The sequence below is a fragment of the Cydia splendana genome, chromosome 22 (assembly GCF_910591565.1).
Source record: "Cydia splendana chromosome 22, ilCydSple1.2, whole genome shotgun sequence".
NCBI classification, from domain to species: domain Eukaryota; kingdom Metazoa; phylum Arthropoda; class Insecta; order Lepidoptera; family Tortricidae; genus Cydia; species Cydia splendana.
This window is the reverse complement of record NC_085981.1, coordinates 13,380,518-13,399,564: the sequence shown is the minus strand read 5'-3', so window position 1 is coordinate 13,399,564 and position 19,047 is coordinate 13,380,518. Positions and strand designations below refer to the sequence as shown.

At 39.7% G+C, this 19,047-nt stretch overlaps 1 protein-coding gene across 1 annotated transcript; it reads left to right on the top strand.

Annotated features, from left to right (window-relative positions):
• The first annotated feature begins 2,585 nt into the window (after positions 1–2,585).
• Positions 2,586–13,883, top strand: LOC134801423 (facilitated trehalose transporter Tret1-like). The gene is made up of 4 exons (XM_063773975.1): positions 2,586–2,691; positions 3,742–3,877; positions 6,824–6,996; positions 12,606–13,883. The coding sequence occupies exons 1-4, from the start codon at positions 2,641–2,643 to the stop codon at positions 13,713–13,715; spliced, it is 1,470 nt and encodes a 489-aa protein (XP_063630045.1). The 5' UTR covers positions 2,586–2,640; the 3' UTR covers positions 13,716–13,883.
• The last annotated feature ends 5,164 nt before the right edge of the window (positions 13,884–19,047 follow it).

The following is a 19,047-nucleotide window of genomic DNA, read 5'->3' as shown; positions in this document are numbered from 1 at the left end:
GTTCTTCAGACAAAAACGTCACATTGACACATCTAATCCATACCTATCGTTTCTAGATCTATTAACTGACGTATCTTAAAGTTCGAATCGGGCCGTAGGTATATACCTATTATACCTACATGCAAGAGGATCTAAGTTGTTTACCTATGTGTGTGTCTAGTCCAGCCGGCGTATTATGGATGGCTTTATCCATTTTTATCCACGTGATAAAATACCTGTCACTTTTTAACACCGTGTGATAGAAAGTGACGGACACCGTTTTATCACGCTGTCACGTAGACAAGAACGACCATCATATCCGTACAGACCGTCTACTTTGTCTAACAACCTAGTATTTATTTTTCTATTATACTTACCATTTATCTATTTACGTAATGCTGCTGAGACCACTTTGTACAGAAAAAAACTAGGAAGTTTTTGCTACAGCCTTATAAAGTCCTTTATACCTTTATTATATATAATTAGAATGAACTGGTTTTAAGACCTGAGCATACCGGGCTGCGTGCACGCTATTAAAATGTTCAAGCAGTGTGCCGTGTCTCATAAAGATCTCTTCTACCACACGTGCACGCGCACGTGCACGTGCACGTTGCACGAACGCACTAACAGTAACTAGGTAAGGTGCAGGGTGTCCTTTAGTACCGTTTGGTAACTAAAAATTGGTAACCAGCTTCGAAACGGGAAAGAAATACCAATTCGTAACTGGCTTCAAATTGGGACTTTTCCATTACCGATTTGTAACCACGTTTGGTAACCGGCTTCGAAACGGGAAAAATAAATCCCAGGTTGTAACTGGTTACAAAATGGGACTTTTGAATTACCGATTCGTAACCACGGTTGGTAACCAGCTTCCAAACGGGAAAAAATATCCTGCGTTGTAACTGGTTACAAAATGGGACTTTTGAAGTGACCATCTAACTTTCTAAGTGGTGACAATTGGCATTCACAGATTTTTGATAAAATGTACAGTCAGCGAGAAATTATCATTAAAACTTAAAATGAACGTATGCAATGACAATGACAATAAGTCTGAAGTGCTTTCGTATGTACACCGTTCTAGCCTCGAATTGGTACAATAAACTCCGATCAGTGAGTGACTCTGTCCCAATACGTAACCGGCTACAAACAGGTAATTTTGGATTCCCATTTTGTAGCCAGTTACAAAACTTATTTACCAAACGGTACCACTCTGGCCCAATTCGTAACTGGCTACATACAGGGAATTTTAGATTCCTGTTTTATAGCTAGTTACCAAATTTAGTTACCAAACGGTAACACGCTGGCCCAATATGTAACCGGCTACAAACTGGGAATCTTGATTCCCATTCTGTAGCTGGTTACGAAATTTTGGTTACTAAACGGTACTAAAGGCAGGGTGTCAATTTCAACTGTCGAAATTGAATTCAATCGAAATATCTTCCATGTTTTACGTTATTAACTAGAGTGCCATATATGTCCAGATAGCGAAGAAAAAGATATATTGTATGTGACTCTAGTTAATAATGTAAAACATGGAAGATATTACGATTAGTTGATTGAATTCGATTAGTTAAAATTATGGGTAAAATTGTATTGATTCTCACTGTATTGCCTAACATCAACATGTACACATACAATTTATGGCTTATGAATAAATAAAAAAAATCCCGCAGTCTAAATGCCCCCCTGCACCTTATGCAATTTTTAACTAAACGATGTTTATTACATTTCTCTAACGAAATTAAGCATAACTTGAATGACTACACAATAGGATAGGGCTATACCTACAACAATACCTACATTACGTTATCGTGAATTGAGAATTTCCTGTTGAATGAAACAAAGAAAGATTGTTACTATTTTAGCTAACTCAAAGGGCCATTTACACGGTAAATGTCTCGCCTCAAACATACAAATTTCGTAATATACCATATAAATATAGGTACGTATTTATAATCCAAATTTTATATTAAAGGAAACAAGACCGAAATGATCCCATAAGTGTTCCGTGAACAAAGTTTTGTATGGAGCACTAAAAATGGAAAAATTACGATTCCGGCAGGACTTGAACCCGCAACCTCCGCAACCCGTGCGTTAGCTCTACCAAATACCTATATTATTTCATCATCTACAATCATTTGTCTTGTTATTTACATCTCGAAATGCTATAACGCTAAACGCGCGCTGTTACGTCGTCACCCAAATCAAGTGTTTAAAAAAATTGTATTTTCTTATTATTTGTGTTTTCTCGTATCTTTGTATTTTATTTGTTTTATAGTTCGCAGTGCCTTAGTAGTAATACTGTAATGCTGTGTAATTAATTTGAATAACAAATAAATAAATAATCACTTCGCTTTGTAAACAAAATTGAATACGAGAGTCCTATAGGAGAATCGTATTTTACTTGCCTAAAGAAAATCATATGACATTAAATATTATCTTAACCGCTATCTTTCATGAAAATGCATGTCTCACTCCTAGAAACTAGAAACTCTATGAAAGTGGGTCTTGTGGGATATAATTGCTATACCTACATATTTTCCTTTATTTGCCCCCTTCTCTTTTCTAATCATTCTTATTAAAGTTATGTTTATTTCTTTTCGCAGGATGCATGGTTTTGGAAAGTGAATCTAGGAGCTGCGCACGCACAGACAGGCAGACATGTCGGAAGGCGCGTACAGGAAGCAGCGGGTCTCGCCCTTCTTGAGACAAGTATTACGTTTGCGTAGCTTATGGACGTGTCTATACACAAAGTTAGACCAAGAGAGTCTGCAACGATTTTGATAGCACACGGCACACGCAGTGCAAGTGTTATTTATATTTATACGTCATAATTTCATAGACGTTTGACGTTTAAAATAACACTTGCCCTGCGTGTGCTATCACAATCGACTTTTCTTGGTCTAACTCTATATCTCATTATAAAGTTATAATTTATAACAGATGACGTCATTGTCAAGAGGGAACGGGCTTTTAACCCACTGCTAAAAAGGTCGAGTCTAAAAATATGTACTTGTAATATTGTAGTTCCCGAAATAATATACCTAATTACCTAAGGGCCTATTTTAGATTTAAGCTAGCTATTAATTTAGTTTAGTAGTACCACTGTATATATATTGTATTACCTACTGGTAATTATAAGCCCTGAACGTATTTGCCAGAATGACCTCCAACCCCGGAAAATGGCGAGAAATTGTTAGGCAAGCAACATCTGTGCCTGATAGCAGTTGACCACGACTCTGCTAAGAGTAACTTTAAATAAGAAGAATTATAAGCACTATTTGATTTTGTGATTTCGGTGATTACAACGTTATACAAAAATAGACAATCTTAAAATAAAATAAATACTTTAACATCCTAATTTTTATATCTTGACGTAAAACTCAACAGTTCATATATGGTGATAGCTGTTCCATCGTCAATAATGTGACCACCGAAATCACAGAAAATTTATGGAATTGGCCGGTCGAAGTAGTTAGCAGATGGCGTCAGCATAGCTTGCCCTGTCAATCCCAGTCCCCTCCACACTCGCGTTCGCGGCTTCGCGCCGCTATTCGCGCACGAGTCGTGTGGAGCGGCCTCTAGAATGTGTCAATTTTTTGTTTTTGTAATGGAATTTTATGCCCTGGATGCCAGCTCTTTAAGCCAAATCTCATAGAAAAAAGGGTAAGCTTTGATGGCGCCATCTATGCAAACCTTTGCCCCATAGATCGTTTTAAGCTGCAACCGTGACGTTTTGTGAAATGTTTATTGTATTTTTAGTCGCTGGCGGTGAGCGGAGTGGTGCTGTACATGATAGGCACGGGCGCCAACATCGCCTTCCCGGGAGTGTTGCTGCAACAGTTGCGCGAACCCGACTCCGTGTTGCAACTGACTGACGAACATGAATCGTGGATAGGTGAGCCTCGTCTATTGTTAATTATCGAGAATAACGTTAACAACACCAGCTAAACAACGAGTTCCCGGGCGTGTTGCTGCAACAGTTGCGAGAACCCGACTCCGTGTTGCAACTGACTGACGAACATGAGTCGTGGATAGGTGCAGAGCCTTGTATATTAGCTATAATAAGTAATAAACGTTAACAACACGATAAACAACGAGTTTCCGGGCGTGTTGCTGCCTAAGCAGCAGCAGCAGCAATTGAGTGCGTTGCAATGCGCGGCCGGAAGCGGTCGTGCCGTAGTGCACTGCACGAATTTTAAAATTCGCGAACCGCGCGGCAATAGCCGCTGCCTGCTTACCCGCTATGACTTCATCACAAGTCGTAGTCAACGAGTTGTTGGCATTTATTCAAAATGCCACCGTGACTTTGGATGAGACCAGCATCGTGCAGATCTGCAAGTCCAGCTTCCAGGAGGAGGACATATGTAGTGGCAAGGCGCTGCTCTACCAGACGCTCGGCAAAGCCGACGAAATGCCATCACGACGAAGAGATGGAGGCGTGAAGAGTCTACGGGACATCATCTCGGTGTTCAAGGGGACCGATTCATCAAACATGCCCTCTTTCGTGGCGAAGGACCTACATCGGCTACCTGTCGTCTCGTTGGACCATGTTGACGTTTCCAGGCTGCTAAAGGATATCATTTTCCTGAAGGACAGTCTGGCTGAAATGCAGGCTAAGTTGGAGGTATCGAATAATACCATCAGTGAACTACGTTCTGAATTAGCGTTAATACGAAGTGCTAGTTCGGAATGTAGGTCAGATAACTCTAGCATAGCCGTGTGTCACGTTGCGCGGAATGCGTCCATCGGCGGTTTCGAGTCCGCGAATTTGGATGCGTCGGCGATTGCTGAGCAGGCGACCGCCGACCCGCGCCCCGCCGCCCGCCCGTCTACGTCACCGGAGACGCGCACGTCACGCGAGAGTACGTTGACCCCACAACGTTCCTACGCTGCCACTGCCGCTAAGCCGCCTGCTGTGTCCAAGTCTAAGCAGCGGCCGAAGAAAGGGGTGCAGAGCCTTCGTGAACCTGTTCACAAGGATCGGTCACAGCTGACTCTAAAAGAGTCGGGATGCGACAGAGATGGCTTCAAAAAGGTGGAGAGGAGAAAGAAGTCAGCTCGTCCGAATCAGTGCGGTACCGCACCGACTGGACCTAACCATTTGCTGCGTCCTGCAACACCGACGACGCTGCTGTATGTGTCCCGATTACACTACCTTACGAAGGTCGAGGAGATCGTGAAGTATGTACGAGCCAAGTCCGGATTCATCCTGAGGGTCGTGAAGTTGGAATCTCGACACAGTGTGAATTTTAATTCTTTTGTGCTGAGCGTTCCGACTGAACATCTAGCGACCTTCACCAAGGAGGAGTTTTGGCCGAAGGGTGTCAAGTTCCGGCGGTTCCGCGGCCGGCTCCGTGACACTGCGGGGTTGCGAACTGCATCGCAGCCATAATTGTGTTTTTAGTTTTAAGATATATTTTGTAATAATATATTGTATGCTAGTTTTAAGGTATTTATCTATGGGCCAATAGTTGCCTGAAAATAAATGTTTTCATTCATTCATTCATTCATAACTAAGTTATTAAGTTAAAATAATACAACATGTTGATAAATATTTAACTGACACAAAAATGTATATCAAGAGCTTTACTACTGCCATCAAACTGTTTCGCAGTTTGGCAGTCCTATTTTAATGTAATACCTTTGTACTGTGTCTTATGAAAATAAAATTTAATAATAATAATAACAGTTGCGCGAACCCGACTCCGTGTTGCAACTCACTGACGAACATGAGTCGTGGATAGGTAAAACTTGTAAATTAAGGTCAAACTGTGGAATACTGGGACAAGTATAAATTTTTTGGTTGGGAAGATCGTCATAGGGCAGGAACTCTCGCTGGTATTTATATACGTATTTCGCTCAGACACAGTCAGGAAGGAAGAGCTTCGCTCCTTCTGCTCCACCGACCTTCTGTAAGTGGTGTATGTGTACGCAACGCAAGAGTTAGAAACGACCAAAGAGCTTAGACGGCCTTACCCTACCTGATAGACGGTCTTCTCCACATTCACCTTAGTGTGTTTTAAAGTAGAGAGACGGTACTAAATTACAACTAGAATATAGATATCAATATCATATGTTAAGAAAAATTAAGACTGCATTCTCGAGACCTCTGAGAAACATGCTTCGTTGGGTATTTTGTTGTTGTTTCGGGCTTCACTAGATAGCATGAAGCAACGGCTCGTTAGCCAACAATTTTGCCGCATTAGGGCTCAAATACTGTCATTACTTGTTTGACGCGCAGTGGATGGCGTCAGGGCCGCAATTCGACATTATTTTTTAATATTTCAACATTACATATTACAATTTATGACACCACATTAGGCTGCCCATCAGTCCAGTATAAACTAGGACCTAGCCAAGTGACAAATCGTTAATAGAAAACGCTAATACCTATGTTGCCAACTTATACAGGCTGGCTAAAATATAACTGCATTCCCGTTGCCAGGGAGGTTTTGGGATTATTACGGAGCAACTTTTATTATGTGACCAACCCCGAAATCGCGAAAAAAAGATTTACCTCCCATAGAGCATGGATCAGCCAAAATGTATGAAACAGCCAAATTATAGTTACATTGATTTTGCCATCACTGTCACATTATGTTATGTTTTCAATAAAAAAAAAATTTGGTTTAATTTCAAATTAAGATTATCACCGATTACATAAATAATGGTGCATGCAAGTGCCTGTGTTAAATTGATTTCAATTCTAATTATATACCTGACCATTTCGTAACTCTTTATAGAAATAAACGAAGTGCTTAACTTATGCACTTAATAAGTGTAGGGTAGGTAACCATATTTTTCTCCACAACCTATGCTCACATTTTACCATTGATTCCAGCATCCATCCTCGGCCTGGCCCTCATCTCGGGTATCGTAACCGCCCCCCTCTGCCTGCAGCGGCTGGGCAGACGGCTCACCAACCAGCTCAGCACACTACCATCACTGGGGGGATGGGCGCTCATGGTGGCGGCCACGGGGCCTACAGCCCTTCTCATCAGCAGAACTCTTCAGGTATGAACTGCTGCAGAAGGAAAACGGCCGCCATTTTGAACTTTTTGCTCAATGAACTTACCGCTTTCAAAATTATTTTATTTCAAGACCTAATTATAATATTTTTGCAATAATCAGATGAACAACAGCGGACGTTTTGACATTTTTATACGTTTCTATTAGCTTCTATCATATAGATGCTTCTTTCTTACCTAAAGCTTGGTCATTGTTGCCACTGGGTCTTCTCATATTACTTTTAAATTTGTCGCGTTTTTAGTGACTAAAATATTTGGCCAGACTGTAATTTAAATACTCTAACTTTAGTTATTTCCATCAAAACATACCTTATCAACAAACATTCCAACAACGAACCATAATCAAAACCCATAATAAAATCACAGTAGGTACTTATATTAAAAACCGATAGCAAAATTCACCAGTCACGGGGTGTTTTATATATCGATAGGGTCGATGTGATTGGACTCTTAAATCGAGTACAATCGAGAACATTTGCATCCCGTGATGTTTGGTCACATCATGTGATTGATGTGTAACTCACATGTGAGTAGGTAATTGCTGTCAATGTTCTTAATTTACCATCGGTCGCGATCGCTCATCGGCAAAGTTCTAATTAGGCATTTTAAAATATTTCATTGTCATTGTCACGTTGTTTAGCTGGGAGTATTCATGGTAATTATATAGGCATGATCCTGAAAATGCTATTGAATATTATATGCAAATGGGAAAAGGACAATCCCACCAAAAACATTCTGTAAAAAACTAGCCAAGTCTCGATGGAGCTGCTTGTTTATCTCTAAAAAGTAATGAAATCTAGACAAAGTCGTGCCAAGTCTAAGGTTCCTTACTGCGATTTCTTTATTATTATAGTTAATGTTGTGTGACTTGGCCGTTGAAGGGTACACAAGGGTACAAAACCAGGTGCTCCATGACACCATTGCACCAATCTGTCGCCAGAACCGCTACCCATTGACGATGGAAAATTGTCACTTGGACAAAGTTGATTCAATAACCAGTCAATTGTAGGCTTGATAAAGCTGCGTATTTCAATAATACTTATGTATAGGCGAGCCTGAAACAAACAGTACTTCTTTTTGAAGCGTCAAATCGACCATCGATCTAACATAAAATAGACGTACAGACGGACTTCTATCTATGATCAGAAGTCCGTCTGTACTGGAAATATTTTTTTATACTGTATGTTTGGTGTCATGGAGCACCTGGTTTTGTACCCTTGTGTACCCTTCAACGGCCAAGTCACACAACATTAACTATAATAATAAAGAAATCGCAGTAAGGAACCTTAGACTTGGCACGACTTTGTCTAGATTTCATTACTTTTTAGAGATAAACAAGCAGCTCCATCGAGACTTGGCTAGTTTTTTACAGAATGTTTTTGGTGGGATTTCACTTCTTTTTGTAGAAACGTGGGCATATTGATTTATTTTATTAGATTTTCTCATTTGACACATTTTTTTTCTTTTTAGGAGTAGTTTTTTTATTACCATATCTCTAAAGGCTCCGTCACACATGAGCGTTTTCAAAGCGCGGCGTGAGCGGGGCACGATGCGAGCGTGGCGCTCGCGATCTGCGCTTGGACGCAGCGGCCCGCCGGCGCGCTGCGCGCGCGACCCGCTTTGATCACGCCCGCGCAGTCACACAGAACACAGCGCGTGTTGCGAGCGGTCACTCGATTACTGAACGTTGGACGTTGGAAAGCATGATCATGGACGTTGAATAGTTTCACGAGCGTTTTGTAGCCTGCAGCAGTATATTGCGACAATACTGCCGACTGCATTACTGCAGCAAATGTCAAATACGATGATGCTGACCGAATTTTTGATATTTACCTCAGTAATTCAGTCGGCAGTAGTGCATGCTGCAATCCTGCTGCAGTATAGCTGCCGACTGCATTACTGCCAAAAATGTCAAAGTTGATGTATTTTTAACCGCCTTAAAATAAAGGTTCTCAGTTTGACCCGTATGTATGTTTGTTCGCGATTATCTCGCGTTTGGCTGAACCGATTTTGATGCGCTTTTCAGAAAAGTGTTTGTTACATTCTGGTAAAGGTTTTAGTATACATAGATCTGAGCTGATGCTGAACCCTGGTTGTACCTAGTGGAACTCAGGTTTGGTGCAACATAAGCCCACGCTATTTTAGTCATCCGTCACATCTTGATGAGCACTTGGGAGAGCAGTACCTTAGACAGAGCTGATGTTGAACCCTGGCTGTACCTAGTGGAACTCAGGTTTGGTACAACATAAGCCCACGCTATTTTGGTCATCCGTCACATCTTGATGAGCACTTGGGAGAGCAGTACCCAAGATAGAGCTGATGCTGAACCCTGGCTGTACCTAGTGGAACTCAGGTTTGGTGCAACATAGGCACACTTTGTTTTGGTTAACCGACTTGTCGTCGTGTGCCTGTTGCAGAGTTCCACTAGGCGGTCATCAAGATGTACCGGATGACCAAAATAGCGTGGGGCTATGTTGCACCAAACCTAAGTTCCACTAGGTAGAGCCAGGGTTCAGCATCAGCTCTATTTCAGGTACTGCTCTCCCAAGTGCTCATCAAGATGTGATGGATGACCAAACTAGCGTTGGCCTATGTTACACCAAACCTAAGTTCCAGTAGGTACAGCCAGGGTTCAGCATTAGCTCTATCTTGGGTACTGCTCTCCCAAGTGCTCATCAAGATGTAACGGATGACCAAAATAGCGTGGGCCTATGTTGCACCAAACCTGAGTTCCACTAGGTACAGCCAGGGTTCAGCATCAGCTCTATCTTGGGTACTGCTCTCCCAAGTGCTCATCAAGATGTGACGGATGAGCAAAATAGCGTGGGCGTATGTTGCACCAAACCTGAGTTCCACTAGGTACAGCCAGGGTTCAGCATCAGCTCCATCTTGGGTACTACTCTCCCAAAGGCTCATCAAGGCGTGTCGGATGACCAAAACAGTGTGTGCATATGTTGCACCAAGCCTGAGTTCCACTAGGTACAGCCAAGGTTCAGCATCAGCTCCATCTTGGGTACTATTTTCCCAAAGGCTCATCAAGGCGTGTCGGATGACCAAAACAGTGTGTACATATGTTGCACCAAGCAAAACGCCTATGTCTGACGGAGCCTTAATACAGCTGAGACCAGCTGAGGGTTCTTCATCAGATACTTCAGACCTTCGATTTTTGACATCAAATGAAGCGGCCCACCAATTTAAATATTTTTTGTAAAGGCGGTATGTCGATCTCCAATAGTTTGGTTGGGCTCTTGTGTTTTCTAATCAGGGTCACCAGGTACTCGAGATCTTCGATTATCCTAGTTTTTATAGTTTTCCCTTTATGTGGCCATTAAACCCTAACTCTGTACCAAATTTCAGCTCTCTGAGTTTATGGGAAGTACTAGTTCTATTCTGATGATCATAAGTGAGTGAGTGTGTGTCATAAATGCGAAACTTTGCTTTCGCTTAACTTCGGAACTAAATGACCTACAGACTTGAAATTTTGTATTTTAAGTATGTGATTATAGCTTACTGGATGACGAAAATTTCTGCGTTCTGGTCTTATCCAGAGGTTCTCAAATAAGGACCTGAAAATGCGGCGAAATGGTTCCAGTAAAGGATGGTACGGCAGTGTTTGCTTCGCGCTCGACTTGGCGGGGGCACTGCCGTGCCCCCCGATGCAAAACAATATTGCTGGTTTACGGAAAACCTGCTAGATTTCCCATTAAAATTAGGTAAAACCACAGAATTCGTAGATAACTTTATAGTTTTTATAATATCTTTAATTTTATATGTGACGTTCCACGGGAAAAGGTACCTTATGAGGGTTTCTAGTTTCGGAGATATTAAATGTTTTGTAAAGAGGTGAAAAAATGCTCAATTTTTTTTTATTGTGTGATCTGAAACCTTAATGCCTAACGTTTGTTTACCTGTTTTTATTTTTGTTATAAGTTAGTTATAAGCCTAGTAATGTCGTCTCAGAGTTTAGTAGAAAAGGTACCTTATGGAAAAAAGATTGAAAATTCCCAAAAAAACTAGTCAATACGGGAAAAGAAGTTTGGTAGAGAACTATATTAGCATTCTGCAAAACTAATTTGATAATTTCAGTTCTGGTTGGGGCGCCTCGCAAATATTATAACCGTACATAGACCGACATCACAAATCCAAGTAGACTGCTATTATACCAAAGTTACTCTCGTCAAGTCTTTCTTAACTAGAATAATCTTCATTTGGTTTGGTCGCATGCAGTAAATCAGCCATTGGTTTGCTGAAAAATGCCAATACCTTATGGAATATCTGAGGTCATTGAACCTCAATGCCGCTTATCTTCAATAGCAACCGAAATATATTATTGATAAGAAATAGACGATTTATACCATCTTAACCCCAAAATATTATTAGTTTATCCTAACTGTTCCATCATCATCATGCCTCATCATGTAACTTGACCACAAGGTACCTTTTCATTACATACAAATTATTGGTCTTTTTTAAGATTATTATGACGAAGAACTAATTAAATTGGGGGCAGTTTAATGTAAATAAATATTTTCTATTCATAAAAGATAAACTATAATATGATTGATATTTTGTAGTGATGTATTATTAGATTTATTTCCATAAGGTACCTTTTCGTAAATGTATGGAGCAAATACTGTTATTGTTATGTAAGTTTAAAGTGGCATAAGGGGTTAAATATAGTATTTAGTTGGGGTTTTAGGATTTATTTCATTTGAATGACAGAATTTCTTTCATATGTGCTCAGAAAAATTGATTGTGTGTCACATTAAAAGTAAAAATATTCAATTTTGTGATTTTATATGAAAAAGTCAGAAAATACATTTTCACCTCTAAATCGGTATTGTTTTTTGCTTAAACTGTCTGTCAGTGTCGTTTTCTAATAGATACAATTTAAATCTTGAGAGCTCATTGCAATCAATCGTGAAAATGAAATAAAACTTTATTTTCAAGAGATTGGTTAGTATACACATAAATCAGTCGATATCAAAAGTTTCTATTTGCATTACAGAACAAGTCGCAATATTTTTTTAATCTCAGATATATAAGGCATTATTATTTGTAGTCAACTATGTAACTTACTTCAGGAACATAGTTTTTTAGGCGGCTAAACTTAAAACTTCTCTATCGTAAAGTTGCTCATTTCACAACATTATTTTCAAAAAATCATATCTCTGTAACTACGCAACCTAGAAGGTTGATCTTTTGTGTTATCGATAGCTTATTTATTGTAGATTACTGGGGTATGCATAACTCCATACCCGCCATAAGGTACCTTTGACCGTGGGACGTCACATATGTAGATATTATACATGTATGTATAACCAGTCAAATCGGTGGTTCTTGCAGTTTAATAAATATTTAGGTAAAACTGACAATGTTAACGCATTTTAGCATAGTGTTAACGCCACAATATAGTATTTTTAAAAATTGCATTGCTTTGGAGATAAAACTTTAGCGTAAGTATACAGAGACTATAGAATAGAATATTAGGAGACTAGGCTGTTAGCATTAGTTTTGGCTTTAAATACTCCTTTTATACGTTATTTTTGTGGAAAAATGATTAACGTCATTAATAATTACTTCTGATCATTCCAGGGATTCGGAATGGGACTCCAGGCCGCGGCAGCACCGGTCTCCATCGCGGAGTACTCGTCGCCCAAGCTGCGCGGCGTCTTCCTCGCCACCATCGCCTTCTCCTTCGCTACTGGCATGCTCTTCGCACACGTCTTCGGCACCCTGCTCTACTGGAGATCCGCTGCTATCGCATGTGGAAGCGTCTATGCTGTATCACTGATACTAGTCTCTTTATCACCCGAAACCCCACCGTATCTTGCCTCGAGAGGCAAATTCAACCAATGCAGGAAGAGCTTCCGCTGGCTCCGCGGACATTACCAAGATTCAGAAAAGGAACTCGAAGTGTTACTCAACAGCCAAAGAATGGGGACCACTGATACTACAGTTGGAAAGACTAGACTGCAAATTTATATGGAAATAGTGAGGAAACCTGAGTTTTACAAGCCGACAGTAATTATGATGTTCATGTTTGTGCTCTTCCAGATATCTGGCATGACTGTTGTACCGTCGTATACTGTTCCCATGATGAATGAAGTGACCGGTGGGGCGATAGAAGCGAACACAAGCATGCTGATGGTGGATATTGTGAGGTTCGTCACTTCGGTCATGGCCTGCGTCGTTGTCAACAAACTGGATCGCCGGTCAGTTCTGTTCATTGGCGTCATAGTTAGCGTCGTGTCTCTTTTCACGACAGCTCTTCTACTTTATCTCAGAGACTTCGGCTATATTCCGGAAGAATACAAATGGATACCAGTCGTACCAACTTTAACGTACATATTTGGGAAAACATTAGGAATTTTACCCATTCCATGGGCTATAGCTGGCGAGATCTTCCCGCTTGCCTACAGGAGTTTAGGCGGTGGGATTTCTGGAATGTTCCTCTCCATAATGTTCTTTGTCGTTGTGAAGACTGCCCCGACATCGTTTAGAGAAATCGGCGTGAACGGTACATTCCTGGTCTACGGCATGTGCATCGCATTTTGTGGTGCTTTTCTATACTTCCTTCTCCCAGAGACGAAAGGGAAGACGCTTTATGAGATAGAATGCCACTTCAAGGGAATAGAATCCAGGCTTCCAGATGCCAGTGAAAAGGATAAGATGTTGGAACTGGAGACCCTGGAAGAGGGTTGATGGGGAGAACGACACAATGAGGAAATGCTCTGCCGTGTCTTACCGGCTCCGTAGATTAGGTGAAGACTGATCTTGTGAAATATGAATGTAGTTAGTTTGACTGTAGATTTAGGGTGAATTTACATTCTGGTGCCTAGTGAAGCAAGGATACATAAATGTGAGAGGCAGTTAAGCTTTGTCGACAACGTTCGTGGGTCAATTTCAACAGTACTAGTTTTTTGTGTCATTCCTGTGTAATTCTTTATTTACGTTTCTTCGATGTTTCTTTTAATGTCAATCGACACCTCAGACTGTTCTTTGATAAGCCTCTTACAGAGCACTTGATATCTTAAGCCCTTTGAGAATTATCGGAGATTCAAAAAAAATACTCGCACGTGAATGATAAGTATACACAGGAATGATATAACACTCCACCTGAATGACATTTTTCCACCGGAATGAAAAAAATGACTCGCACGTGAATGATAAGTATGCAAAGGAATGATATAACACTCCACCTGAATGACATTTTCCCCAACGGAATGAAAAAAATAAACACAGGAATGATATCTATACACTAAAATGAGAAAAATGCTAAGAACTGCCTAAATCAGCCAAGTTCAATAATTAACCGAAAATTTATTTCGAATGCCCATGTTCTATCTAGCATATCGAGTATTTCTTTAAAAAGTGCCACTTTTACTAAATTATGGGCACAATTTATGGTACTTCTACTCGAGATAACAAGCTCTTTCAATTTAAAAACGAAAAAATTGTCCCACAAATTTAATAGGTACAATTTTAGAATTTCCATTTGAGTTACCGCAATACAAAGCCTATAGAAATAAGCAATACAGTAGAAAGTACAGTACGACGATGAAGCTCACGAATTTCCTGAAACTGCGCCAGTAATAAAGAAGTCGTTTTACATGGATGATCTAATGGTAAGAAATGAAAACATAGAAGAAACGAAGAAAATGTGCCAAGAAATCAAAGAAATAATGAGAAGAGGAGGATTTCAAATGCAAAAATGGTCTAGTAATTCCGATGAAGTTTTAGAATATTTGAAAGAAGACAATAGTACAAGAGACACGCTAGAAATCAAAATGGACAAAATAATAAAGATTCTTGGTTTCACCTGGAATATACAAGACCATACGTTTGAAATTACAGTAAACTTACCTGAGATGAGAAGTCCTATAACAAAGAGGTCTGTACTTTCTGATGTTGCTCGTCTGTTCGACCCTTTTGGGTGGCTAGCACCTGTAATAATAACTGCTAAAGTTTTAATTCAGAAGTTATGGTTGAGTCATCTGGGTTGGGATGATGAGTTACCATCGGACTTGACAGACGAGTGGATTTGCTATAGGGAACAACTGATACATTTACAAAACGTCAAGGTTCAGCGTTGGTTAAACATGACACGAGAAGATGATCACATTGAGCTGCACGGATTTTCAGATGCATCTACTCAAGCTTATGCAGCCGTGACGTACTTGAAGGTTGTTAGAGGTAGTGTAGTACACGTCTCTATGATCGCGTCTATAACTAAAGTCGCACCATTGAAGCAACTTTCTGTTCCAAAATTAGAGCTTTCTGTGCAGCCTTATTAGCAGAATTGATCAGTGATGTCGCAGAAATTCTGAAGATTCATAAAAATAAAATATTTTTTTGGACGGACTCAATGGTCGTACTAGCTTGGCTGCAATCTCAACCTAGTCGCTGGAAAACATTTGTAGCAAATAGGACAGCAGATATTACACGATTGATAGATAATGATCGTTGGAGACATGTGCAATCTGCTGACAATCCTGCGGACATCGCGACAAGAGGAGTCAAAGCTCAAGAATTAGCTACACAAGATCTGTGGTGGAGTGGGCCAGAATGGCTTAAGAGAGATCAAGTTGAATATGCAAAAAGAGAAATTACACAAACAGAATTAGAATCAAAAACGACATGTCATGTACTTGTAGATGAAAAGCCTATATGGGAGAGATTTTCAACAATGTCACGAATGAAGAGAGTGCTAGCTTATTGTAGAAGAATGTTGACCGAAATAAAAAGAGAACTAGAAGAGAATAAACACATAACAGTTAAAGAAATGGAAAAAGTGGAAGAACAATGTATAAGGTTCTATCAAAATTTAGTATATGGAAAAGATATAAACGATTTGAAGAAAGATGGAAGAGTTAAGAAAAGAAGTACCCTAATCACACTTGCACCATTCTTAGACGAGAAAGGTTTGCTAAGAGTGGGAGGACGTCTTCAAAATGCCTCAATGTCTGAAGAGACAAAGCATCCAATTATTATTCCACGCAACCAACATATTACAAAATTAATTGTTAATGAGGCCCACACTAGAACACTTCATGGTTGGAACCGTTTAATGATGACTTACGTGAAAACCAAATATTGGGTTATCGGCTTAAAGTCATCCATTTGAAAATGCATTTACAATTGCAAGACCTGTGTTGTAGACAAAGCTAAAGTCAAGAATCAGTTCATGGGCCAGCTGCCAACAGTCACAGTTAACCAAAATCGTCCCTTTTTAAATAGTGGCGTTGACTATGCTGGACCTATTTTAATGAGAATATCTAATCCGAGGACATCATGCGACCAAGGGATACATTTGTTTGTTCGTATGCATGGCTACGAAAGCTATTCATCTTGAGGCTGTATCGGATCTAACTTCACAAGCTTTCATAGCTGCTTTTAGAAGATTTGTTGCGCGCAGAGGCCATTGTAAAGATATTTGGAGCGATAATGGTACCAATTTTATTGGTTCTGCTAAAGAGTTGAAATACATGTTCGAACCTGGGAAAAACAATTTAGCCAGCGAGGTGGCAGAACTGCTAGCGACTGAAGGGACAACGTGGCACTTCATACCCTCAAGAATGCCTTCATACGGAGGCCTCTGGGAAGCGGGAGTTCAGTCTGCCAAACGACATTTAGCCAGAGTAAATAAGGATAGGTACTAAACTGACTTATGAAGAATTTGCGACTCTGTTGACCCAGGTCGAGGCATGTCTAAATAGTCGTCCTCTTTGTGAAATAGACAGTACCACAAGAGTCCCACTGACGCCAGGACATTTTTTTGTGGGTGAGCCCTTGGTCAGTGTTCCAGACCAGACTTAAATTACGAACACAAAAAAGTCAATATACTTACCAGATGGCAGTTAGTACAGAAGATGACACAGAACTTTTGGCGCCAAGGTACAGCCGGAATCTTATTTTGCCGGACTTGGCGGGGGCATGGCAGTGCCCCCAAATAATACTTAAACACAAAAGTGAAGCTACTTTTGATATCATTCCGGTGTTATTTTCATTCTGGTGGGTATTAAAGCCATTTTATATATAAAGCCTCTTTATTTCCATAATGAAGCACTTAATTAACATGCATAACATAATTATTAAATTTATACATTGATTATTAAATTGTCGTCCAACCATGATTAATTAACTTAATACAAATTGTAGTTCCATGCAGAAATCAAGTTTCATTCTCTATATATCAATTACATTATTCTATCACTAATTATGTTAAAGCTGTTATTAAAAATCTAAATTTATAAATATATTAACACATTAAATTATTAAAATTATTAATTGCAAGTTTTTCAATATGGACCCCTCAACGGGTAAAGGTCTCCTCCATTTTGCTCCACGCCTGTCTATCCTGTGCTTTTGTGATCCAGTCTTTGCCGGCTTTTCTTATAATTTCGTCAATCCATTTTTCTCTCGGTTTACCTCTTTTTCTTTTGTTTGCTGGTCCTTGCCAAGTAGTTATTCTCTGTGTCCATTTTTCTTTGTCCATGCGCGCTATATGGCCGGCCCATTTCCATTTAAGTTTTTTAGAGTGTTCCAAAGCATCTATTATTTTTGTGATATTTCTTATTTCAGTGTTTCTTTTTCTGTCTTTTAATCTTATATTAAGTACACTCCGTTCCATTGCTTTCTGACTTACTTGAATTTTATTTTTTATTTTTTTATTATATATCCAGGTTTGGGAGCCGTATGTTAGGCAGGGTAGTAAACAAGAGTCGATAACTTTTTTCTTGAGCTTCATAGGGAGCTTTGATTTTAGGGTTTCTTTATTGCTCCAAAATTTATTCCATGTAATGTTAACCCTTCTTTTGACCTCGTCTTCGATTCTTGTTGCGGAGAATGACACCTGTTGGCCTAAGTAAACATAGCTTTGAACGTATTCTAGTGTATTGTTGTTAACACTTATTGGTATTTTATGGTGGTTCGTCATTACTTGGGTCTTGGTAGTATTTAATTCTAAGCCGATCTCACTGCTTACTTCATTTAGGCCATTAATCATTTCTTCTAATTGAGATGCTGTTTCAGAAAAAAGTATGATGTCATCCGCAAAACGGAGATTACTGAGAAGTTTCCCATTTATATTTATTCCTTTTCTGTCCCAGTTCAGAGTTTTCATCACGCTTTGGAGGACTGCTATAAAGATTCTTGGTGATAGGGGGTCACCCTGTCTAACGCCTCTACGTATATTTATTTCAGAACCTTGTCTCTCTAATTTAACACGACTTTTGCTTTTGTAATAGATGTCTTTTATAAGATCTATGGTTTCCGATGGTACTTCACACTCATTTAGAGCCATTTTACTACACCGAAATCACCGGAATGAAATTGGTGGAATGATAAACCGAGGTGAAATAAAATTATAAAACAGACAGACAGACGCACGAGTGATCCTATAAGGGTTCCGTTTTTTCCTTTTGAGGTACGGAACCCTAATAACTAAATCCCACATTCTTTAACTATCGCGACATTTAAACTCACAAGTACAAAATACACGATCTGTAAATATTTGAAAAATAACAAATATGAAACAAAAAACATATAGTAAACTCCGGAATGATATTTTTTTTGTCCCCGTAACATCGAAATGACATGACTCACGTGTGTAGCGGATCTATTCGGCATCACGTCGACGTCTTCTTGCGGTGAGAGCCGCGGCACAACTGACTCTCAAAGTGCGCAAGAGGCGGGGGGGCGTACGAAATCAAACTTAGCCAATAACCGTCGACGAAATTTGTCCGCGGTAATAAGGATTATTTTGCCGGACAAATTTCTTTACGCATAATAAGGGGGTTTATTAAAGAGTTAGTAAGCAAGTAATATTTTAAAGGGTTCTTTATTGATATGGTATTATAATGAACTAAAAACTAATTTGATATCTTGTATAGTTTTAGAGTTATGCGGCATTAAACAAGAATAACTGGGTTCCGGACAACCCACCTGAATGAAAAATTGGGCCTTTATCTTTTTTTTTCAATGATTAAATTATTTCATATTTTAATATTAGTTATTGCCCAAGGTCGATAGCTAA